This window comes from Tenebrio molitor, chromosome 9 (genome assembly GCF_963966145.1).
Source record: "Tenebrio molitor chromosome 9, icTenMoli1.1, whole genome shotgun sequence".
Taxonomy (NCBI): domain Eukaryota; kingdom Metazoa; phylum Arthropoda; class Insecta; order Coleoptera; family Tenebrionidae; genus Tenebrio; species Tenebrio molitor.
In genome coordinates, this window is record NC_091054.1 from 5,593,438 (window position 1) to 5,619,905 (window position 26,468).

Genomic DNA, 26,468 nt, shown 5'->3' on the forward strand with positions numbered 1-26,468 from the left:
CTAATCAAGAGAAATTATACGCGCAAAGTCTCTGTGGTTTAGATTGGCCAAATAAAAGAATATGAATCTACATTTTGAATTAAATCAATACTTTGGGATACTAAAGGATTTTATCCTGGTGATTATTCAAGTTCTGACCAGTTGTAGATAAGGGGTTAAGTCATTATTACAGCACTGGTGTAATTATACGATTATCCCACTAGTACGATAAATAACAATTATTGATTTTCAACAAATGCAACCAAAAACAGATTTGGTTCAAAAATTGTGTGTATGAAGTATATTAATTTTAATAATGGGGACAAATTATAAAAGATGATTTACCAGCTGTGATAATAACAAATAAACGAAGCATTGCATATCGTAGATCATACTAGCATTATTCGATTTCTGGTGAAAGAGCCGGCAAACTTTCAACGCCTACCAGGACCCCACATTCATTTATAGACACTCTGTATGGTTTCCAAATAGCAATTTCATTATTAAGGAATTTTTTTACGTATACAATATAAACTTAAGTTTGTTAATGAATTGATTGGTTAACTTAATCTAAAATTTGCTCCAAATCAAATTCACTAACATTTCAAATGATTCAAAATGACAATAACTAAGGAGCGTTCAAAAAATGTGTGGTCAAGCAGGCCGTGGCTCTCTTTCCTTTACAAACACATGTCTCGTCTTTTTAGTTGGTATGCTTTGATATAACCTCACTTTTATTGCAAACCAAATCATCAAGTGAAACCATCATATAGCAAGCGCTGGGAAAAGAGGAAAATTCTCGTTGGTTAGTTGTAAAATGGATTGCTTTTTGCAAAATAATACATCACACCACTGCTTGTTCACTGACGTTTGACATTTATGGTTTGACAACATGACAACTGATGCGTCTACGTCATTCGTAGGTTCACCCAGGCAATTTGCCCATAATTTTTTTTGAACACACGTTAGCATTTTTCACTTGTTGCTTCATATTAACTTTTATTATGGTGGTTGACTGTCAACTTTCATCTTTTTGGGAAAATGTATCTCCAAAATATCAACAATTTTTCTACACTTTCTTGTTTACATTTTCTTCTTTCACAGTCCATTGTAAGAATTAAGAAATTAAGAAAATATGTATTTCAAAAATATGTATTGACAATTCTTCTGTTCTCCAATATTAATTTTTGAATATTTTCGGTTGACTTCTCGTAGCTTTTTGAAAGCACCAAATAGAAACGAACGTCTTCAACTTACAAAAAAAAATATATCAACTGAGATGCCACTATTTGCCACAAGTTTTTATAGAAATGTTTTCATCTACCAATTTTTTAAATCCTTTAATGCCCTTGTAAAATTTGTTATAAATCATATAAAACCTTCACAGTTCTCTGGACAACAAACTTACGTTGTCTGATTTTGCTAAAGTTTTAATTTGTGAACACAAGAATGAATTTAAGAAAAAGTAGCGTAAGTGTTAAACCACTTTCACCACGAGCGTGAATAATCTTCCTCAAGATTCCTCCCGTCTTAAAAAACCCTCCCGAGCATCCTCCAGTTAATTAATAACAATCAAGTGGGCAAATCGAGTCGTCAGCGTGACATCACACACGTCTTGCCCGTTGTTCGGGCGCATATTCCTGCTGTTGTATCCTGAAAGTCCTGCAACAAGCGCGCCAGTTTCCGCGCGTCCTCTGAACCAATCGGTCGAGGAGGACCGGTATCGAGACACTCCATCACAAACCATCGCACTTTCGAGACATGCCAGAGAATATTTTTAGGTTTTATTATATTTACGTTAAGTTCGCACGAAAGGGGCACTAGGTGAATTGATGCAGTAAATATAGACACACCGACAGAATAAAACTTGTTGAAAATAATGTGGCGCGGACGTGTTCGCAACAACAACTGACGGCTCTTTCGAAAAACCCCTGTTTATGTCAGCGATTGTCGGTAAGTTTGCTGTAATTTCGGAAGTTGCCAAACTTCTTAACTCGATCACGCGGCCCGATTTTGTTTCGCCTAATTGCTTAATGGAAGTACAAATGCCCCGCACGACAATGGGATAATTCGATTACGATTCACGATTGAGTGTAGAACGTTCGACGTTAATTTAAATTATAGCCGATTCTGATTGGGGAGTTTTATCGACGCCGGGGGAAGTCCCGGCTTGCTTTACGACGAAACTTCATCCCGAACGGATGGAAAAAATTGAGATAATGTTGAGGAATGGGCGGCGATAACGGGGGCGGCAGCCTGTTCCGGGAACAATATAAAATTTTCGACTGGATCTTACATTCATTTTATTTTTACGTCCACCTTCTTTGATTTCTGTTGTAACTTAATAAGCGCTTGCCGAAGACAAAAAGTGTTTTATATTAAAATCGTGCACTTCCAAATTAAATTTCAATCTGAAAGCTTCACCTTAAAGGTACAAATTTTAATTTAGAAACCGTGAAGTTAATTTTCAAATTTTCATTCTGGTGCACCTTTAAAAAAAATTTGTATATTTTATCACAAGACTTGCATCCAAGATCCGGTTCGTTATTTGTTGAAATAAATGCAAGTATTTTCGCTGTTAGCTTTGGCACAAATATTCGGTGTAAAATTAAATCGAATTAACCTTATAGCTGCATATTTTAATTATTTGGAGAAAACGCAAAGGATTTACTACTGCGTACATCAAATGAATCTGTATTAGGAGAGGTATTTATTAATTTATCCAACACCTGTTTATTATGAAGTCAATAATGCCGATTTTGAATATATGTATTATGAGGTCTATAAAACACTAGTGGACTTATGAACCCATAATTAAAGTGTTTTTACAATTAATGAGTTTAGAGAGAATTGAACAGTTTATTGAACATCAAAAAGAATAAGAACTGTTACAGAAGGAGGTGTTGAATAAAACTATGTATTACACTTGTGCCTTAACAGCAAATAAATCACTCAAGAAACATTAGCCAACTCGAGCAAGCACTCGTGGCTAAACATTTCTTTCGTGACTTATTTGCCATATAAGACACTTGTATAATAAATAGCTATAAACATACTGGGTGCACACGCGGAGCAAAACATAGTTATTCTGGGGTATACCGATTGGAATAGTAAATAAATACAAAGGGAAGGATTTATTTTAATAAAATAGGGATTATTCCATCTCATAATTTAAATTAACCTGTAATGATTACAAATGTATTATCCGTCCCTTTATTTATTATGTCACCTTATTTTTTATTTGTACAACGTTTGTAACTAAATATGTAGTATTCATTTTGTTTCGGAAGTTGTTAATTACACATTTTTTATTAATTGTTAAAAAATATCAAATAACAAAATTTGCCTTAAAACTAGAGTACGTGCCTAGAATTTCTAACTAAAATGTTTATTATCTATTTTTATGTTCTCATCTTTTTTTTTTAATTAAGACTGCAGTAAGATCGAAATTGGAACAATTATGTATTCATTTTAAAGACATAACAAAACATTTCCCTGAGTGGATTGTCTAAACTTGATTTGTTAAATAAGTGGGTAAAACATTTTAGGGTAAAGTCTAGATGAAGTTATGGGTCAAGTTCCGCACTATCTAACCAATAGACGACAAGCTCTGTTAATTCCCAGAGTGCGAAAACACTAGTGACTTTGGGGTGGTTTATATAATTGAAGTCTGAGACTATTAAAGTGTTAGGTTTCATTTATCTCGACAATTGAAATACTGAAGGAAAATTAAAATAAAATGTGTCAACATTAAAGGGAGCAAAGAAAATGAAATTCTTATTATTTGTAAACATTATTTACCTAATTCGATTTGAATAATACAGTTATGAAGAATTATTCAGCAGGAAATTTTGCCCAAGTAAAATTTTGTGCAACGCATTTTTAAGAAATCAAAAATAAATTGGCATAGTAGAAAATATTGAAGAGTTTTCGATTATGTACATAATAATCATCACAATCAATAAGCAAATCAAAGTGCCAATAATCATTTTATGATATTCATTGAAACCTTTCTCAAACTTTGTAGAAATGTATTTTGCAAAATTTATTATTGTAAAGTTATGAATTGTTATTATTATAGTAATTAGTTATTACGGTTCTGACATAATTTCTGATTTTGACTCGAAAAGAAATCACAAAATTCACATGAACATCTACAATTATTGTACCTACTAATTCTTTTCAAGGCAGTTTCAATATTATCGATTAATTCCCACGTACATCAAACGTGCGTGTTCAGCCAATCAGAGCGCTTGCTTTCATCCAATCAAAAATGTTTATCGCGATAAAAACGTCCTACTACTCTGTCATCTGTCAAAAATGATTAAAACTGCATGCCACTCCTGTCAGATTCTCAAATTGTTTTTAATAAATAATTACCTAATGTTAAAGTTTGTATTTTGGAATGAATCTTGCCAAAAACACAAACTAATTTTTTATATCTGATAAATTTCCCAATTTTCACTTAAATATTTTTGCTTTAGACAATTTTACTCGTTGATATTTGGGCATTTTTATTCAAAGGTTAAACCCTCGAGCTAAAGCTCTCGGGCCTAACCATAATAAAAATGCCCAAATTCAACTCGTAAACTTGTCAAAGCAAAAAGTTTTCGTAAAATTGAAAAAATTATCCGAAAAAAAATTAGGTCTTGTTATTTTACCTTTTATAAATTTGAAGCTTACCAGAAACCATTTCACAATCAGAAACTAGCAATTTTTAAATTATGAATTTAGCCTTTGTCTAAGGAAAGACGCAAAAGAAAATTCGGTGATTGGTCATTATCGAAACAAATATAACTATTTCAGTAACTGTCAAAATCAATAGTTTGTCACAAAATTGACATATTATGTTGGACATGCCTTTGCAATAGCTATTTGTGCAATAAGTTAGGAAATGATTTTTTTCCGTATTAGGCATGGGATTTTTTATCGAGGCGATAGCCGAGGTCAAACATGCCGTGTATGGAAAAAATGTTTTTCCTACGTATTGCACACACGAGGAGGAAAATAAATTAAATTTGGATATTTTTAATATTCTATTAATTATTTCTAAATTTAAAACTGGAATCAAATTTGTTCTGCTTTCGTTATCATAGAAAAACAATTTTGTTTATGAAAAATTGTGAAGGCGTTTAAATTGTTCGCTCGAGTAAATTTACGGAAATTCTATTAAAAAATCTGATACAGTGAATCGTTTGATATTGAAGAATATGCAAAACAGGCCAAATACGGAAAAGTAACAGCCACGAATATTGAACAACGTTTTTCGTGTTAGTTTAAGTCTTAAAAAAACATTAATTAGTTGTAAATTTTTAAGTTATCTTTGACAGATTTCAAGTTAAGTATCTCAGCGAACGATCAAAATTGAACTTTTAGTGTTGAAATATTTTTTCCGCCCTTGTTAGGAAATATTTCACTTTTCCTAACTCAAACTAGTATTCAAATATGTTAGTTTTCCAAACTCAAGTAGAATTTTTTTAAAGCACTCTTGATCGAAATTGAAAAAAATATATAAACAAATTTTCGAATCTCGTCTTGTACCGAAGTCAACATTTAATTTTTAATTATTTAATAAACGCGAAAGAGAGTTTTTCTAATTCTACATCAAAGCGATCTATAACAAATTTATTACGAACTGTAATGAAATTGGTAATATTCAATCAATTTATGGGAATTCAGTCTGTGATTTTTTCTCTTTTACAAATACAGATCATCTCCTTAATCGGCATGTTTTGATATTTACTTCAAATACAAAACCATTTTTCATAATATACATTTCAATTTTAATTATGAAATGTCTTGAATACGTTCACCCCCATTTCAGAACCAGCTTTTCAGTTCATAAAAAACATTTTTTAACATCTGTGAGCTGTTGTTTATTTTTTCAGTCTCATCTGTCATCTCTTATGCGTTGCTTAGGTTCATTTATCTTGTTTATTTAAATTTCTCCTCAAAGTTGGCGTTGAAGAGTCGATTGTGAACGCACCACTCGTCAGTCTGCAGAGTAAAAACACAAACAACGCAAAAAGTGAGGTTAGACAACTGATCTGTAATCCGTGGATAAAGGAGTCGCTGTATTACCACTTAGAAAAAATTAGCAAACAATTTTTGCAGCATTGCGTGAATTCGACAAGTGCAGTTGGGAGTTGTACCATCTTGCTGGAGATAATTTTGCTTGAGTTCATAATCGTCTAATGTGTTAAAAAAAGTTGTGAAAAACCTCCCTGATATCTTTTTATCTATAATAATTAATTAGCGTACAGTTAATTCAGAATAAAAATAAATTTATTGCCTTCAAAAAGTAAATGTCCAATTATTTTCGTAGAGAGAAAATTGAACAAATTTTTGAGCTTTTCTAAAATTCTCATATTTGTACAATGTAGAAATCCTGTTCCATAGAACGAAAAACTTTCTACTAAGTGCGGCACTAAGAAAATTAGGTCGACAAATTTTTTGAACGCTCGTTGTTTCCTTTTTAAATCAACGAATTTCTCTCATTACACTTCCTGCAAAACTGAACAATGCCGTAATAAAAAATCGCTTAGTGTTATCAGAAAAATAAAATGTGTTCTCGTTGTCGGAAAAGACGACAAATATTTAAATTTGAATTGTTTCGGCAAAAATATAACTTGAGGAAGAGGAAAAAATTGTTGGCAGCCGAGACAGTTCTATATAAAAATCAGTTAAGCAATATGTGGTACTCGAGATAACTTGAAGTTATTCAAAAATTACCAAGACAAATAAATTATGACTGAACGAGTAAAACGAGCCAATTTCCTGGTGGAATTTATTTTTCACTTAGGCGTCCCTCGATTGCTGTCAAATTCTTAACGGAAGATAAAGATCTCTCCTTCAGGAAAGCTCGTTTATTTATGCTGTCCGCATCCTGTATTGGATGGCTCAGTAATTGAGAACAGAAATCTATCAACTCGCTTCGAAATTGTAAAGTGTGGGTCAGTCGAGAGGTGACCACTAATTGGAGTTTGCTTAGTTGATTTTTGCAAGAATCGATTGGCCGCATCGAGTGCTTCCCCGACTCAAACAAACCCTCATTCAAAAATGCACGCCTCATTTCCGCTTTTCCCTCCGCTTGTTTCCACTCTTCAGCAAAAATTGCTCTTTGTGCCTGCATCCATTTCCTCGAACCGCATTTTAATCCTTGTGACTGTCTGTCTGATTGGACAACTTGTGGCGATGACATTTCGTCCGGTGTCGGTGACACTAAAGAATAGGGAAAAAATTATTCCAATTTTACACATTTCTTCCTGGACCCTTATCAGCCGGGAAGGGAATGCGACACGTGACACACGAAGAAGGAAATGAACGGGAAAATTGAAACGATAGAGGGGCCTTTCAAGCAGTCAGCAGAACGCCAATAAATTTACATCGAAAAATACATTCTGTCAGGAGTCGGAGCTCCAGGACTTGCGCAGGACAATTAAAAGAAATTTAATAAATGAACGGGTCATAAATTCGCTCAAATTGAAGTTTAATTTCTTGTGTCCATAGAGGAGCAACGACTTTCGGTGTTTATCTCGATTAGCGTATCTACTGTACACAGAACGCTTATCTTGAAATATTTCCGAAAATGGAGAATCTCGCTGTAATTTTATTGGGTAAAAGCAATCTGCCTTTAGCTTGGGGTTGAATTAACGAGTTGGTTTTGCACAAGTAATTAATTAAAGTTTCTAGTGGTAATTTGCCTGGACGCAACGACAAATCGCAATAGTTCTACTTTATCGCGACAAATAAATGAAAAAGATTCAACATTGAGATTTAAATAAAGCGACAACACAGAACGTAGAACAATAATTATTTACATTCGAGTACGGTAGGGTTATTTTACAGCGCTCAAACTAATCAGGATCTCGGCTTCGCCTCGACCTAGTTTTCGCGCCCTACCGTACTCGGTAGGTAAATAACTATTTACCTGCGCTCTGCAACTCCGAATGCACTTTAAATAACGGTCGTTCGGCTCACACGATTAAAATCGAATCTGATTTAGCCAAGAACAACACCTCACCCCTCCGACAATCACGCTTTCATGGCGCCATCCCCATTCATCCTCTCACACATTCTAACCGGATTAATCTGTTCGCATTCACCCCACGCACCCTCATCTGACGTGCAAATCCGGCCCAATTTCCGAACCATGGGCTTATTTTTAACCGCGACTAGTGTTTTATTGAATTTTGCAAAGCGGTCTAGTGATTGCTGAGTCGAGCTCTCGCTTCGATTGTCTCACATCCCCTCGACGAGTGTAGAATTCTTTCATTTGAATGAGAAGGATCCGTCGAGCGCCAAGGATCCGCTAATGTGTGCCTGCAGGAAACACGACCGGCCGAAATACGATTTGCCGAAATTGCTATTTTCGCCAATCAGAGACGCAAATAAATTTCGCGAATGAGCCCTTTTGTCTTGGAGTTGGCGAGGGTGCGCGCCGCATAAATCTAGTTCGGTGCCAATTTTTTATTGGGACTAATTAAGATTTATCGGGCAATTGCTGACGCAGCAGGCTAGATAATACCGTCTGTTATACCGTCGGTCATAAATTTCAACTCGCGATTTTTAATTCCCAGCAGGACGAATCCTGGGATGAAATCCTTGTTGCAACTTTCATTTCGATCCAATAAAATTGCTGTCGTTTTCCAAAGCTGTGTTGGCTTTACTTGGTCCTAGTATACTTGCTTTTTATTTAAAATAATAAGACAACAATAAGACACAAAGAAATGAACAAAAAAGAAACTGTCGTCGCAAAAAAAAGTACATATGTACAGAGTGTTATTGAAAGTTGTACAGATATTTTAACCACGAACTACTGGCTTCATGTAGAACTCGGAAAAAATATCTAAAAAATTCTAAGTCAAAAAATAAAATGACATTTATTTTTTGAGCTACAATTTTTTTTAATTGCTTTTAGTCTTCTACGTTGTTAAACAACGTCGTAGGTATAATTTCGGCACATTTTAAAAATGCACTCTGTATATCATATTTTATAAAACGTACACCAATGCGGTTTCCTGGTTTTAAAGCATATTTCCAACAGGTTACTTCGCATTGGCGTACATTTCATAAAACATTATATACAGGGTGTATTTTTAAAATGTGCCGAAATTTTACCTATGAGGTTGTAAGACAACGTAGAAGACCAAAAACAATTTAAAAAAATTGTGGCTCAAAAAATAAATGTCATTTTATTTTTTGACATAATTTTTTAGATATTTTTTGCGACTTCTACATGAAGCCAGTAGCTCGTGGTTAAAATATCTGTACAACTTTCAATAACACCCTGTATACAAAAATAAAATATCAAATATATAATTAGCATTTAAAATAATTTGTGGCCAAGAAGGCCGTGGCTTTCTCTTTCTTTTATAAACTCAATTCGTCGTTATAATTGGTGTGCTTTGACATTTCCCCCAGATACATAACCTCACACTGATCATCATTTTAAGTAAACTAAATTATTCCTTTAAAGTAAAAACCGCAGTATCGCATTAGGAAAACAAGGAAAGCTCTAGTTGTTTGACATCTATGGTTTGACAACTGATGCAGCTTTAGCACAAACATTTTTTGAAGGCACGTTACCTATTTTCTTATTTTGAATACAGCATCAAGATCTGCATTCTTGCACTTCTGAGGTAATCGTGGACGGATTTTAGTTTCTCGTAACTGACCTGGCGTCACAGCACACGTCAATTCTCCTTAAGCTGATTCCTTGCAATTGGCAGGATAAAAGCATTTGCGTCAGATGGTGGTGTGTCTAGAGAGTTGGCATCCAAGTGCAGCACGCGTGTGAATTCAGATTTATACGACACACTTCATTTAAGCCTTGGGTGAGGTTCCACCAGCTAAACGTGTAAATGCATAATGGCTGTTTGTGTTTGAAGAGGAATTATCCTGGGTGCAGATGGTGCAAGCTGCTTTTGAATTATACACTTCTGGCTTTCGTATTTTCATTTATTTGAATATGGGGAAGATGTCTGGGGATAATAATTTGGTTTTGGCTTACGTGTTGCATTTCCAGAAAATACATTTTTATGATTATTTTATGGTGGAAGTTGAAAGTTAAAGAAGAAACATTTAGGTACATCGGAAAAGACAATTTTCTTAAAGGATGCAATATCGTCTATCAAAACTAATTTCTCGTCAAGAGTCCTTGGCCAAATTTTGTTTTTTCACGTACTATGTCTTGTATTATATTTTTCACAAGAAATATTTTTTCTAAACTAAAATGGTTTACTCAACTGAGCAAAAAGTGTTAACTATAAACAATTTCAGAAGAGTTTAGATCGTGCAGGGAAAAAATTATGGAAAAAAACATCCCCCCGTTATTTATCCCAACAAGTGAATTTTTTTGTGGAAACGTGCCGAACCATACCAAAAAAGGATTACGTTTATATCCTTAACGTATGATTTCAGTTCCGGAATTGTTAGCTGGCGATCCGGCTTCAGTTTTCTGAATGCTTTTTAAACACGCTGTATTATGATGATGCAGTCCTAAACAAAACTTTTTTACTGATGAAGCTTGGTTTTGGAAGACGTATTATGTGAATTCACATAACATGCAAAGATGGAGTGCAAAAAACACACTAATACATTTGGTCCAAGAAGATAGTGGACACTTTCAACACGTTTTATAATAAAATGCCACAAAATACCTATTTTATTCGCTATTTGACAGGGTTTAGTGACGTTATTTTTAGCTTTGACATATCTTGACACAAATTCAGGGTTTGTCACTTGTATAGGACATGTGATATTATAAAACACGTCCTCAATTCGCGTTTTTTCCACAACGCTCTTGACCAGTTTTATTGTCTGATGCTCGTTAAAAAAAATGTGTTCTGTCATTAACTGGTTATTTGCTGGAGAAAATGCGTTATAGATAACGTAAATATATTTCTCTACTTCGCTATTTTTAACCGAAATGAAAAACTTCCGCTTTCTCTTTGACATTACTTTTATTTTTCATTATAAACTTCCTGACGTTATAATTTGCCTTTACCTCATCCCTCAAGATCATCAAAAGGGTTGTTAACTGCAGCTTTAAGCTTATTATTTACCTGTGACCGATTAATGTTTTGTGCTAAATTACACCAATAAGATATTTAGATATTGTGGCAGAGCTGAAATGCTTAAATAAATGTGTAGATTAAATAAGGGACGATCCCAGAATATTTCCCAAATATTTTTTGTCGACAATGATTTTTGTTTGCAATAAAATTTGGATCATAATTCTGCTCGAATAAATACGATATAATTATCTGAACACAAAACAAAAATAAAAAATACATTTTTGTTTTATTTAAAAATGTATACAGAGTATTTCACGAGTGGTAATGAGCCCGGCGGAATTGAAAATGCAACCCACAATACATTTGCACGGCTAACGTGGATATTTTAAATGAAATTATGCCCTCTATTTAAAATATTAACGTAGCTCACTTTGGAATTGAGAAATTTATATACAAGGTGATTCACGAGTAATAATGAGCCTAACAAAATTTGTGATGCAACCAACAATACATGTCCCTCATAGTTTTTTAGTTCGTATTTTTTATTCATTATTCCACTTAATGATTTTGATTAAATTTGACAAATCATTGTAACGTTGACTATGTTTTATAAAATTAAAATCTATTTTTTTAAATCCACATAATCGATACAAGTGTAATGTTGGCTGCGTCACAAATTTCGTTAGGCCCATTATTACTCGTGAATCACCCTGTATTTATATTTGATAAAATAAAGTGACGATAAAAAGATTTCATAAAACAAAACTGCCGTTTAAACAAAAATACAGGGTTATCATAAATGATTGTAGTCGAAGCAGGCCATGCCCATGTTATGAAATTTTTGCCGCTTTCATTTGAACTGTCAATTTTTGTCGCTGTCACTGTCACTCTAATTTTTTAGGTGATGAGAATTTAATTATTTTTTTTTAATTAACGATTGAATCCAAAAATATTGAGTTGTTTTACAACCAGTTCTAAAAATATTGAATTGTTTTGTACCCAATTTACCTCCTGTTTGTGAACGTTGTGTACTCACTTGTTCACATCATTTTGATGTTTTTTATATGGAGCGGCGACCATAAATTTTACATTCAGTTTCTACGCCTACTTGGCCTACAATCATTTATAATAACCCTGTACAAACAACGGTGGTTTGACATTGTTTGTTCCTGACGTACTGGTAGAAAACCAATCAATGCAGAATTGAATATGATAATTTGAAATTTTATTACTCAGTGAAGTTAGGTTTTTGAAAAATTATTATTAAAATCTTGATCCGAGCTGTAAATTGTTTCTGTAAAAAGAACATTTCAATTTATAGCGAAGATGGTTCCATCTCTAAATACTTTTTCTGTACAACGTGTGGCGAAGAAATGATGTTTGGTCTAAAATTACAATGGCGTAAACATTACCTGATTTTGAAATCAAATGATAAAATTAATTTTCTAAGAATTAGTTCTCTAATTGAGATCGAAAAAATTCCAGCTGATCAAATATGAAGCTGTCACAGCAAACAAACAACATGTTGTCTACGGATTCACGATTCTTTCATAAAAAGTTAAAATAACATAAATCACATTTATAAAAAAAATTGGTAATTCAACCCATTTAAAAAAAAACCTCTCAAAATTGCTTTTCCATCATTAATCCACCGTCTCCAATTCCACTTTAGGCAACAGCAAATATCAAACCTCGCACGCACGCACCCGTTGTTCCCAGGATCTCACCAAACGGCCGTTTATTTAGAAATTAACTTCGACCAACAATGCCTGGACATTGCTGATAATACCTTGTGAAATATGTAATTTCAGTCAATATTGCCCTCGTAACAATCAAACTTCGATTCTGTAATTTCCAACGGCCGAACGAAATCATTGACAACTTGAATGTACGACACGATGAATAATAGATAAAATCCACATGACCCACCCCCAAAAAATAATTCCTTTCGTAGAAATACACACACCGAAAAAATATTGTATCGCGCGTTCAAATGAAATCCTGGGCTGGGCAGGCGTTGGAAACCATCAAATGTTGTGCTTTTTTAAAGCGTAGATTAATTGGAGCATGTTGACAGCTAACCTAAAATTTAGAGCCAAAAAAATCTCTTTTTTCTTTCATTGCAATGTTTTACATTAAAAATAGAATAGCTTTACGATTCCTATTCTTGAAGCAAATATCTTAAGGGCACCCTTTGCTGAAAACAAACATGTTCAATTATGTTCCGATTAAACATAAAGAAATGTCATTCCTGTCCAACGGCGCGAAATTCAAACTTTACACTGTTCTAAACGATTTAATTTTTCCAACGCCTACTCAGCCCAGGATTTCGATACCACTTTCATCGTATGACGTATATAGGGGATGTTCTGCATCGTTTTAATTTATCCGTAACCTGATGGGGTTCAAGTGTGTCATTTGATCCCGATAAATAACTCCCCCACCCACGTGATGCGTCGCCCTTTGTTTATTTGTGCCTCCATTTAAGTTCGTCATTATCTCTTGGTGCACGTTTCAAGGTCCATTGTTTGAATTTCGCGCTCACTGACCGTGTTAAACGAGCGGATTACCCCGATTTGGCAACGACGGACAAATAAAAAGCTTGAACCGGTGTTCCAATTTGTCTTTTTCGTTGTGTTTGTAGAGCTGCAAATGATGATTTTTTTTCCAATCTGGAAGGGTGTAATTTGTACTGGTTCAATAAATGTTTGCTGGGGTCGATTAAATTAACTGGAGTAAATTGAATTTAATAAAGGAGCAGAGTGTAAATGAACAAAACGGTCACTTTGAAGTTGGGCGGGATTTACAACTAATTTAATTAGGGCGGTTTAAGTGTTTTGTGGGGGTTCATTTTAAAAGGGTGCCTACGACAATTGAATAAGGATGGTTGAATTGTTTTTGCCAAAAGGCAAGCGGGGAAGTTTAGGGGACAGCGACCTTTGTTTCGCTCTTTGACATTTGTCGTTTATTAATTTTGTAGGTCTTCAACTCTCTACAATTGTAATGATTGTATAATATAGTCGCGGACAGAAAAAAGTAGGACAAGTCTTATTAACAAATTTAGCTAAAATTGAGTTGAGCAAACCGTGCTTACTATAATAAATAAATATTTTAATAGTAACCATAGAAAGAGGAAACAGACTTACATTAGCGAAAAAACATTGTCCTACTTTTTTCTGTCCGCGACTGTATGTACGTTCTAATAAAACCAAATGGAGACAACTATAAAATCGAAAGAAATGCCAACGTCAATAAATCATTTACTGCAAAGTTTGAGTTGATAATACTGAATTTGATTTTTAAATGGTACAACTGGAGTAAATGACAGTTGTCAGCTGATGCATTCGAGACCCTAAAAAGAAGACTTCATTTTAAATGGGGGCACTCCGAGCATTTCCTTTACCAACAACATTATTATCAACAATATTAAAGCTGCTTAAAATTGAAAAAAAAAACAGAATAATTGAAGATATTTATGGAAATTGTTGTTTCAATCATTTTATGTCTTGAATCATCCAAATTGCTTCGCGAGTTAAAATTAGAAATTATGCCAGAACTGAAATAATTACATAATTGTAACATGCAAATTTATCTTTAATGCTTTTTTAAATAATGTACATTTTCTTAAAAATGCATTAACTTCAATTTTACCTGGGCAAGGTTTCTTGCTAAATTGTATGTTTATTCGAATTAAATAATTTATATAAATAATACGAAAATGTCCATTTTCTTAGCGACCTACATTTATAAATAACGAGACATATTTTTTTTCTGAACGCTCGATAGTTTAAAGCAGCGCTTCTCAACATGTCCATAAAGGTCCGCGATAGTTTGCGGAAATGAAGAAGTTTAAACTTTTACTATTACAGGAAAGAATAATTGAATGAAAAGAGGGAAAACTTAAATGAAGAACGCAATCTTAATTTTTGTAAAACGCCTCCATTAAAAACAAATAAAAGTCTTGATGTCACCTCTCACGTGACCAACCTCTCGACCATGCCAAATAATAATGATAACACAAAAGGTTCCGACGCCCTTTACCATGTGTCTAATTTATTCTAACCTAATTTAATTTCACATTACTAAACAATTAAAGCGGACTGCATCGTGAAAAATGTTGACAAACACTGGTTTTTAACGGTTTTACAAACATGAAACTACTTTAAATTCTAATATCTCTCATTTGAAAATAACGATATTTTATGTTTAATGGCGATAAAAATTTTAGTGGGGAATTATCGCATTGATAGCACACTAAAAATGTTGTTAGTTCTTTTTTACGTAAAATATTCTGTACCTAAGTAATACCATAAGAAACTACTTCACGAGCTACAATGGTTTAAAAAAACTAGGAAAAACCTAGGAATTGCTGAAATGTTAGAATGAAAACAATAATTGATTATACAGGGTTATTAAACATCCATGGTAGTTGGCGTAGCGGCGCACCTAAATAAAGCGCACAGCCACCTACGATGTTAGAAACATTTCTAATAACCATGTACAAAACTATGTTACAATTTCATTTCTGTCAGCATCTAATAATGAAAGTTTTTGGAAAAAAACTCAAACTTGTTAATTTTCATCTACATATTTATTACTTCAGTGAAGATAATTTTTGTTGTTGAATGTATCATGCGTTCAAATGAAAACGTGAGCTGAGTAGGCGTTGAAAAAAGTAAACCATTTGGAACACTGTAAAGTTTTAATTTCCCGCCGTTTGACACGAATGACATTTGTTTATGTTTAATCGGCACAAGATTGAACATGTTTGTTTTGACAAAGGGCGCCCTTAAATGTTTGCTTCGATAATAAAAATCGTTAGTTATTCCATTTTTAATGTAAAACATTGCAAAGAAAGAAAAAACAGAAAGATTTTAGGTTAGCTGTCAACAACTGTCAATTTACACTTTAAAAAAGCAAAACAATTGACGGTCTCCAACGCCTTCCCAGTCCGGGATTTCATTTGAAGGCCCGAAATAATCGCTAGTTCCAACGGGTGTTCAAAAAATTGCTCGTCTGCTATTAACAGCATGTTCAATAATACTTAAAAATAATAAATATTGTTAAAATGTCTATAGCAGAATTAAATTTCTGGTGATATTTTTTTACAATATCTTCCACATAGGTATATGCAAACTTTATTAAAAATGCTGCTTAATCGCATTTTAAAATTCCTGAAACATTCTTTGCTATCTCATCGCAAACCAACCGCAAAATTACAAACTACAAAAAATTGAAGTTATTTTTAAAAAAACACTAAGTAAAAATAGCACAGACCCTTGACAACTAGACACTCATTTATTTCCAGTCATTGTTAAAATAGCTGCATGACGGAAGTGGGGTCTGAAACATGTCTTGTCCTCATTAAATTCAATGCAAACGAGATTTTAAGTTTTAGCACTCTTTAAACAAACCCAATATTTTCAACAAACTTTGATGTCGATTTGCAGAATCTCAAACATAATATGTCATTCAAATGTCCGCGAGGTACTTTTAAAATAATCACACCGGAGCGTGGCCGCTGAAAATATTCGCCCAGTGGGCGTAAACACAAACTTGGAACTAATTTGGCTTTGATGGCAGTTAAATTGAGTACGAACCAATCTGCGACTCGATTTCGGTTGATCCCAACCCAACCGTGACATTTCTTTGCCGGTTGCACGTCGAGCCTGGACAGGTGCTTTCGAATTTTCGGCAGAAAATCGTTAAGGAGCAGTCGTTTCTGGAGTGAAATTAAATTTTCGACCAGCGCATCGCTGCGTTATTATCCGGAAATTAAATAACTTGTCGTTGCATTTCCACGAAGTGCAAATTCCGAAACCGTTCCAAGTTTCAGCGAGGACTCCTGATCCTTTGAAACACTACCAAGTTGGCAGGCGTGTGCCGACACTCGTTTATTATTCGCAAATTAAAACTTGGCGAAAAAACCTCATTATATTACGCACTCGCCGAAATTGAAAGCGAAATTTAATAAGGGCGAACACCTCGGCAAGGTTGAAAGTTGAAGAAATTATTTCGGCGAAGAATTCTTAATTAACACTTCAGTCTTGCACTGCGGACACAATTAAGGGTGTGAGGATCGTTGATGGGGTGCGATATGCATCTTCTTGGCTGGAGTGGATGAGTGGATTAAATTGATTCATTTACGCCAAAGAAAAATCATGAGATTGTGCTGCCTCGGCCGCAAGTGGCCTCGGCGATAGTTTTTCTCTCGGTACGTTAAAGAATGATTTCGCGGCCTTGACATACAAATAACTACATGTTTTTTTAATTTTTAGAATTAATACAAATGATTACACAATCGCCGTCGTCGATTGGCTGAACTGGAATATGATTTGAATCCATTGCTTTTGAAGCCGGTTCAATATTGATAAAATCGTCAACGACAGTAGCAGTCCGAAAGTTTTCGAAATCAGTTTCGTACAAAACTCGAATTTCAACCAATAACTAATAAAACGAAACCGAGTTGGATAGAGTCGATTTGCTCAAAGTTTTTGGTGTGCTTAATTTCGGCCAGACAGCAATCAAAAGAGAAATGTGGAGAGTCGAACGTCGACGTATGTCGATAAATGTAAAAGAACTATTGAAAGACTTTTGAATGGAACAACAAATCCAGCCGTCAGATGAAATTTTTCACGTGACATTAAAACAACATTCTCGTTTATTTGCTTCTGCATCTGTTAATGACCTTCCCGAGTGAAGTGTTTGGAAAATGTACTATCACGGATGAAATTCTAATTTATTTGTTTTTGACAAGACATGACAAAGCGTCAGAAATATGTGGAGTTTTTCCTGCTGGCTCAATAGTGTGACAGGATCAGCACCGATGATTCGAGTTGGAATAATTTAACTAACTGAATGAATTAACGCCTTTAATCCAATGCAAATTCTGTGCACCTCAATTTAGTAACCCGAGTCCATCATAAATTAATAGGAAATGAGTACAGAGCAGGACGAGCTTCTACCCTATGAAATGAAGGATTACAGTTTAAAGTGGAGTAAGTTCTCCTCGAGTATAAATAATCGATTGGTTACAGTGTGGTCTCTTTAATCTAGGGTACCATTGGGAAATCTGCCTACCCAACATTTTATCTGTTGCAAGTCCACCAATGTAGACTCGGCTGTTGTTGAGCATATTCAAAATGTCGACCGTTACGATCGCACAAAAACGTTTGAGTATTATTAGTTCCGCTACAAAACATTATCTCCTATATTCTTTTCCAACAGGAGTACTCTAAACAATTTACGTCGTTTTGTTTATATAATATAGAAAAAAACACTTATGCCTTTGTATATTTCTACAGAAACGGTTGAAATGGCTCTTTTTTTGTAACCGGACTTGAAACACTTCAAATCCAAAGAGTTGAAATGTCTACAGGGGCCTCGACCGAATCAAATTTATTTGAAGCATTTCTCACGATTTATTTATCAATAATTACACGAAATATTTAATAATTAAATTATCTCTATTAAAAAAAGCCTCTAAAAGCGAAATAACGAAATTATTATTTATTACCCAATATTTAACCGGTGACCCTGTGGAGCAACACGAGTCGCCCATGTGTATGGATTACAGATGTCAAAATCAAAAATAGCAAGATGGTCGTTCAACGTTAAAAAGTAAACTTTGGAATTTAGTAGACTTTACTAATGCTGGGTGATTTTAAATAAATGTGACTTTTTTTCATAGGTTGGTAATATTATTGTTGGTTATTCTGCTTTTTAATGTGATAGTTGACATAAACATAGGCGTTCTCGCCTATTTGACACAATTTATTAATACATAAAATGTCAAAATGACGTACGTACGCCAATGTGTTGATTAAGGCATCAAGTTTGCCAAAATAATTTATGAAAAATGTTCCCAACTTAAGAAAAAAAGTCACAATCATTTAAAATCACCCGGTATTATTGAACCTTCAACTACTACTAATATTGCAACAAGAGAACTAGGAATTACTGGTGCTTTAAAATTAGAGAATTGTAAGTTTGCAAATTGTCATTTTACTGTAACTGCAGCAAAGAAAATAAACGAGTTCATATCCGATTTTTTTTGTGTTCCGCTTGAAGATAAAGTAGTATTCAGAGTAGGTCTTTTTGTGCTTCGCCCAGTTGCCGACCTCGACTTCGTCTCGGTCTTCAATCTCTGGGCTTAGCACAAAAAGACTCACTTCTACTCTTAATAATATAATCTGCTATTAAGTGCTAACCTCTAATGCCGAAACTTGACAACTGTCAAGGATGTCAAATATGTACAACCATATTTAAACTGTCTCTGTCACCGAACTATGATAGTTATGGCTTACTCGAGTAATTTTTTTTCGATCACATTGCATTTCCCTAGTTTACCAGGAACACGCACGTTGCCGTGATAAACATATAATCCGCTTTTACAAAATTAACCTCGACGATGATGATTTATCGATTTAACTCTAGATGATGACATCTACACCACCATCACACGATTTACTACCAGAGAACGTACATACATACAACCCACTACTACGCCCACAATCTTAGAAACAATATCTGGAATCGGTTCATCACCGCCCTTTGAACTCTTGAAGTAATGGACTGGTTACTTTCCTGAAACGCGCTGAAAAATCGTTGCTGTTATACAGAACGACCCAAATAATTCCATGCATGATATTTCACACTTGCAATGCTCACAAACAATAGTTATTTACATTACGAATGCAGTAGGCCACATTTTACAGCGCGAGGTTTTTAGATTGAAACACCAAGCGATGTAAAATGCCTACCCCATTAGTAATGTATTAATCTTTTTGGCCGACAACTCGTTTTCTCAAATTTGAAATTTGTTGTAACCAATAATTTTGCAAAACCTGTCAAAGACTGACATTTGATTAATAAATATACTGAATACTGAATACTGAAATGTTTACGATTTATACTACAAGATGGCGCCATCACAATTCACAATTTTTCAGAAGAAAACAATTAAATTATGTTCATTTTCGAAAACTGAACGGATCAATGGTAGCGGTATCTTCTGTTAGTATAAATGGACTTTATGATAAGCTAACAGTTTTTTTGGAGGTCCCTGAAAGCTTAAAATTTTCGTGGTATTTTACACACTCCGTGCGGTAAAATGACAGATAGTTTGATTAGTGTGTAAAAATCAAGATACCCTAGCTGTTCAAAATGTGTAAACATGTCATTTATAGCTGTTTTGTTTTGCGCCCTTTGTCCCGAAAACGAATCGAAGGTCGCTTAATTGTCCGATGGTCTTCGCTTCTCGACCGAGACCTTCCTCGGGGACTCCCCGTCATTATTATTATTGCCTTTGTTGTGGTGATTGCGTGTTAATTTCACACCAGCGAACAATCTCGTCGCCCCAGTTACCCGCGCAATTTGATCTGGAAATTAAGTTTTTTTTTAATCGACACCCTCCCTCGCGTTATGAAAAATTCGCAAACTTTAATTAAATAGTTTCCATATTTCCGCCCACGGAGCGGCTATTCTTGGCCAGCAGAATCCACTCTGGTGCTTCAAAATGTTTACGTAAGTTATTTCGTAGAGACTTTGAGTGATTTTATCGAATGGCACACACTCGAGATTTGAAGATGGCGAATCCGGTGTATTTTCGCCGAGAACGAATCGAAAAATTCAAAATCGTTGCAAGAGGTGTAACGAGCGCCGGAAGTGCATCGAAAAAAATCGCGCGCAATGGAGTGGTATTGGGAGCTTTCGAGTTGTTTGAACAGTCACTTAATTGAATTTTTCTCCGGGCGATCGCGAATTAAGTGTATTTTTAAAAACAACACTATCCAGTTCTAATCTTGTTTGTGCTTTTTTAAAAATAACACGGTTGTAGGACGAGCAATACGAAGAGATAAAGAGTGTTGCGACACGTTAAACATTAAAAATGGAGCTTTTTAAATCAAAGAAACATAAACGAGAAATGAAATGGAATTATCTGCTAAGTAACATTTTAAGATTTTCGAATGGAGACCACGTCAAGAAAAAACAAACAAACAAAGCTTTTAATATTTTTTGACAGGAGCTTTTCGTTCCCAAACAATCGTAAGCTTGATAAGAAAACACAAAGAGTTTGTAGAGCTGTCGGATTCTTTCATGGGCTGTGACCTTGGAAATATTGGCGCGAAGGCGGAGCGATAAATCAGTGAAAAATCTGTAAATGAAAACTGAAAACGACGAATGACGATGTTTTCCGGTCGGTTTGTAGCGCCTACTTGAGACCGATATCCGTCGTTTGGCAGATATGACTCATAGCCCATGAGAAAATCCAACACCTCTACTAATTAAAACTTAAAGAAAAAATCATGACGAACAAAATAACGTTATGAATGTGGAACAAAAGAATTGCAATATAAGAAACAGTAAGTTATTAAGGGGTAACCCTTCGGCGTAAGGGTTTCTGACAAGTTTTCACCCTCAGAAAAATGTTGCCGCAGCTTTACAAAAAAAAAAACAAATATCTGCAGCATTTCGAAACAAAGTCAAAACCAAAGCAACGCGTTTTGTCCAAAGAAAAATCATCACCTTCCACCGAAGCACGATCGCAAGTTTCCACAAAACCCTCTACTTTGACAAAAAAATTTAATAACGTCGAAACGTCCGACGAAACCTCCCCCGCACCAGTTGCGAGAGTCGTTGGGACAGGTTTTGCACCACCTCGAAGCCAACAGAAAAAAAAAGGGGTATCAGTTGCACATTTATAAAATGTGAATCGATAAATGGTACGTAGTGTACAAAAGCTCACAGAATAAATGTCCTGTCGCGGTTACATATTAAGTAGGGCGTAGGATCAGATTGTTTGAATTCGCGTCTATTTGTACTTCCACGATTAACGACTCGATACCACCCTCGCCTCAAAAATCAATATTGTCGGATGACACATCATTAATTTTATAACGCACTGTACCTAATACTATTTTCGTGAGGGAGTATTTACGGCTGGTTGTAAAATCGCGCTGAAACACAAACGAGATAAAATTGGTCCAGCGGCAAGTCTGCGGAAGGGAAAGTGAAAAAAGAGATAAAAAGATAGAGGGGTGTGGAGCTTGATACAATTAAAAACATAAAAAAGTTGTTTGTTAATCAAGATTATGTTTGAAGAGTGTAGTACTTTTTTTCACAAGTGGGAAGTTTACACACACGAGTGCAGCACAATTGGGATAGAACATTTTTATAATGTCATTGTCTCTGCAAAATAAAATTATTACGAAAAATCAATTAATAAAACTTCAAAGTATCATTCAGGTAGTATTAATTTTCTACTGTCATTGCGGAACTAGAACTGTCACCTTATTAAGATGTCACAATTACGCAGAATTTAGTGAAGGATAAGCGCACTAAAGTTCCTTAAAATGTAAAATAACAGTAATTTATGCATAAAGTGGTTATTTTATTTACGAATGGCAAGTTTCGTCGCAGGAGCAGTAGGCGAGTGCGGCAATACCATGAGTGAAAAAAAAACACTTTGTGAATTACTTCCATACAACCTTTTTTCGAAGACAGTCTCTTCTAGAAGAAAAACTTCAATTGTTTTTTTTTTAACAGTCGTGGAAAAAAATATTTCATTTTAGACTAGGAAAAAGCAATCATCTTTTTGTAATAAATTTATTTGCAGAGACAATGCTGTTACTGTCGTGCAAAAAACACATGCTGCGTTCGTGTGTGTAAACTACCCGCTTATAAAAAAATATTTCACACGTAACTATTTTATTTTGTGATCTTGGAGTCACTCTCGCTACCTCTTAAGCCGAGAACAGAATAACAAATTCGACTCCGTTCGTCCCAAATAGATTTTTTTTCTCTTCGACCTCTCCATTGTGTCCGTTACAAATGAAGACCCGACCAGCTGACATTTTCACTGCTCCATTTTAGCGTATCCGTTTTCGTTCACTTCCCGTCCACCGTCCTCCCTTTATTCGCAATTTATATCTATTTCAGCGGTGCAACTTTATCTTTGCCACTCTTCATTACTTAGCCATTCCCGAAATGATCTGATTTGAGGCGGGAAAAATGGATTCCGGTCCGATTTCCGATTTATTTGTGGAAAATTGAACGAAACGTACCTAGCCCGGGGGGATGCGATTATAATCGAATTATAATAACGAAAATTCGTGCGACGGACCCATTCCCGAATCATGATCCTAACGACATTCTGTTGCATCGATTTTCAGTTTTGCGTATGTGGAGGAGGGAAATAATGGCAGCCCGGTGACCCATCGATCAAGCATTTGGGCGAAAGTTACAATGGTTCGGGGGAAGCAGGGGTCGTTACCAAAACAATATTTTTTTTGTTGCAAACGAGAACCGCCCTATCGCCCTGTATGATCTACATGTGAAAGGTTGAAAGGAAGGGGCTTTGTGCGAGGGGAATTTCCAATTGTTCACCTGGTGGAGGGCAATCAGCATATAAATATGCTTGGAACGGAAACAAATTGGAAGCACAGGCTGGCTTTGAGGGAAGGATGCTCAAGGTGAACCGAATGATTGTTTGGCGTCGAAGGCGCCTCTTCACGTGAACCAAAGAACAAATAAAAAATACGCAAAAACAACGTGCTTCTTCTAATTAACAACAATCAACAACTACTACAGCGACAAATTGTATATTAAATTAGTAGGATTGTTTATAACATAAAAAAACAGTTGAATGTGACCTTCCATTTATTGTTGCGTTGCAAAAATAACTTTCGCTTTTTGCTCAATTGAGTAAACCATTTTAATTTTGAAAAAAAACTGTTCATTTTTAAGACGACACTATAAGACACAAAATTTGAGGTTAAACTCCTCACGTGACGTTCTGTAAGTTGCGACATACGTGACAAAAACAAAATTTTTGTTAAAGAACTCTTGACCAGAAATTTATTTAAACACACAATAAATTAATGTCAAGGCGTAAAATAAATATGTAGTGCATTTTGAGACTTTTCGAATAACCCTCGTATAGGGAAATATGGCTGAGGATCATGTGGGCTACCTCGCCAGCTACCACACATCCGTCTAATTCTGTAATTATTCTATCTGAGCCGCAGCCTGCCAGGACAAGACGGTACTTATTTAATTATCCTTTGCGTAGTAAAATTAACATACTTGCGACATTCCCCGAACGTGTGCAAATGTCAAAAATTCAATTCGAGCATCGCGCAAGGAATTTGCATAGTTGGTGCCATCGAATGAAATACCAAAGTGTCACACGAACAGCAATTTCTGGATTTCATTTAGGATCAGCTGAAAAACACATTTGTCAGCATTCCTTTCTCATATGAAGATACGAAATTAATACGAGGACTACAACAAAAAGGACGAAATAATCGATGAACGGCTCCAATAGAATATGTGCGGCGGCCCACATTATTGCAATAAATAAGAATACAGTATTTTTATCAAGGATTAGTCTCCCTCTTGGATCATATTTCATCCAAATATCGGAGGAATGATGAGGGAGGAATAAGACGTTTTCATGTTCAAACTGCCAAAATGAAATCTTTATGGACCGGAACCGACATACCATCATTCAAGAGCTAAGAGAAAAGTGAAGAGTAAAAATTTAAACATTGCAAGTTTTGTTTGGAACAATGAAATGCGACTATTTGAGTTGTTTGGAGGAACAATACGCGACCGTTGCTTGTAATTAATGTTTGCAAACAGTAAAATAGTTGTGTCCACATAAAGCAGTGGTGAAAATTAATTAGGAGGGGAAAGCACAGCTTTATTAGTGATTTTTACAAAATCTAGGAAACTTTTCATTAATCGATTCAAGGCGAAATCCTTGCTGAAAATTTCTTTGTTGCCATAGAGACATTGGAATAATTTCTGAAGGTAATTTGAGTTTCAGATAATCTTATCTAAGAGTCACTGAAATTTGTTTTTGTAGTTTCCTCGCAGCTGTCTCTCTACAACGGAGCAACAAGTAGCAACTTTTCGTAATTAGATTGCGTACAAAGCTTCTGACAAATATTGTTAATTGCTACTTCGTTCTAATCATTATCTAATTACCAGTCAGAATTGGCAACTTAATACAATGTGGATTCATCTTGAAAGGCCTACAAATGTTTTCATAAATCTTGACATACGAAAATATTCCACAAAAGAGTATAAATCTAGTTTGGCGGGTGTGTTCCAATTTTTAAGAATTCACAAACACTTTGTTTTATATAATCTGTAAGAGAAACTTGGCGAAGGATTTATTTTATTACAGAAAAATATTATTACGACGTGAACAAACTAGCTCAATAACTGACGAATTTATTACTTTACAAAGTTGGGAATTTTTCACTTACCAAAATAATTATATTGGCAATTCGCTAAAAACTTTGCATCTTCTTAGTGATTTCAAATAAGCATAAAGTCATAAGAAAAAATAAAAATAAGGCCAGGCTAGAATTGATTTGTTCGTTGATGGTTGAAAGTGAATCAGTACTAAAGCGTTGAAACATTTCTTTGGAAATTTATGAGAGTAAAAAAAATAAGGAAAATTAAAAAAAAATTGAGAGAAAAAACATCACCAGTTCAGTTTAGATCACGTTTAGTTCCTTCACTTTTTTTCTTTAATTAAATTATCACAATCTTTTTTTTAGTCACCCTTAATGAAAACGAAACCGGACAAAAAGTAACTCTTTTTCGAAGGCTCACCGTCGCGCCATCTGTTGGTCTGTCCGACAAAACCGCTTGTTGTCCTGTCACCATAAATTAGGTAAATAATTATTTGTATTGTAAATAGTAAATTTCTAGTTTTGTTAGCAACAAAAACAAATACATACTATAAAAAATACAAAATAAATTTTTAATTTTTCCAATAATGTTTTTTTCTTTGTAGTTAGTTCGTGCGGTCGCCTAAAAAATTTAATGTACACCTCTGCCAAAAACTGCCTTTTGTCCTCGCCTGTTTCAAGCCTCGGCTGCGCCTCGGCCAGAAAACTCAATCTCGGACGAAAAAGATGCACTTTTTGGCCTTGATACACAAATAACTATTTGACCGTCAAATTGAAATTTTGGAATTCAACGAATATCCAGTCTTTAAATAACTTTGCAAGTGTTATATTAACATTTTTACACAATTTCAAACGTCATTAAACTCTTTGATCGTTTATAGAGTTCATAATTATAGAGTGTATGTTGTGCTTATCTAGTTCACAAAACAAATTTCATAATTCAAATTACATTTTACACATCCATGATTTAAAGGTAGAATCTCATTAATTATCGATATTTATTGATGTTAAAAACAGTTCGTTTGTCCCCAAAATTATTTTGTTTTTCAAAAAAAAAAGCCTTTATCAACCGAGAGGTGATCGAGCTCGTAACGCTCACCAAAATCAAATGTATCAAATTGTTGTCGATCACCAGAGCCAACAAGGTAGCGATAAAACAGATTTTACTACGTTTCGTGCAATTTTAAAGTATTAAACTCGTCTGCGAAGTCATAAAACAGACCGATTAATTTTGTCGATGCGACTTTTTACCCACCAGAAATCC

At 34.7% G+C, this 26,468-nt stretch overlaps 1 protein-coding gene across 3 annotated transcripts in view; it reads left to right on the forward strand.

Moving 5' to 3' along the window:
- The first annotated feature begins 1,650 nt into the window (after positions 1-1,650).
- Positions 1,651-26,468, forward strand: part of LOC138138120 (neuropeptide CCHamide-2 receptor-like) — a 68,430-nt gene continuing 43,612 nt past the window's right edge. For all 3 annotated transcript variants that reach the window (XR_011161968.1, XR_011161969.1, XM_069057868.1), the window contains exon 1: positions 1,651-1,932. Coding sequence is in view for 1 of the 3 variants with exons in the window: in XM_069057868.1 (XP_068913969.1) it covers positions 1,917-1,932 (16 nt within the window). In the remaining 2 variants the exon portion in view is untranslated. The remainder of the gene's footprint in view (positions 1,933-26,468) is intronic.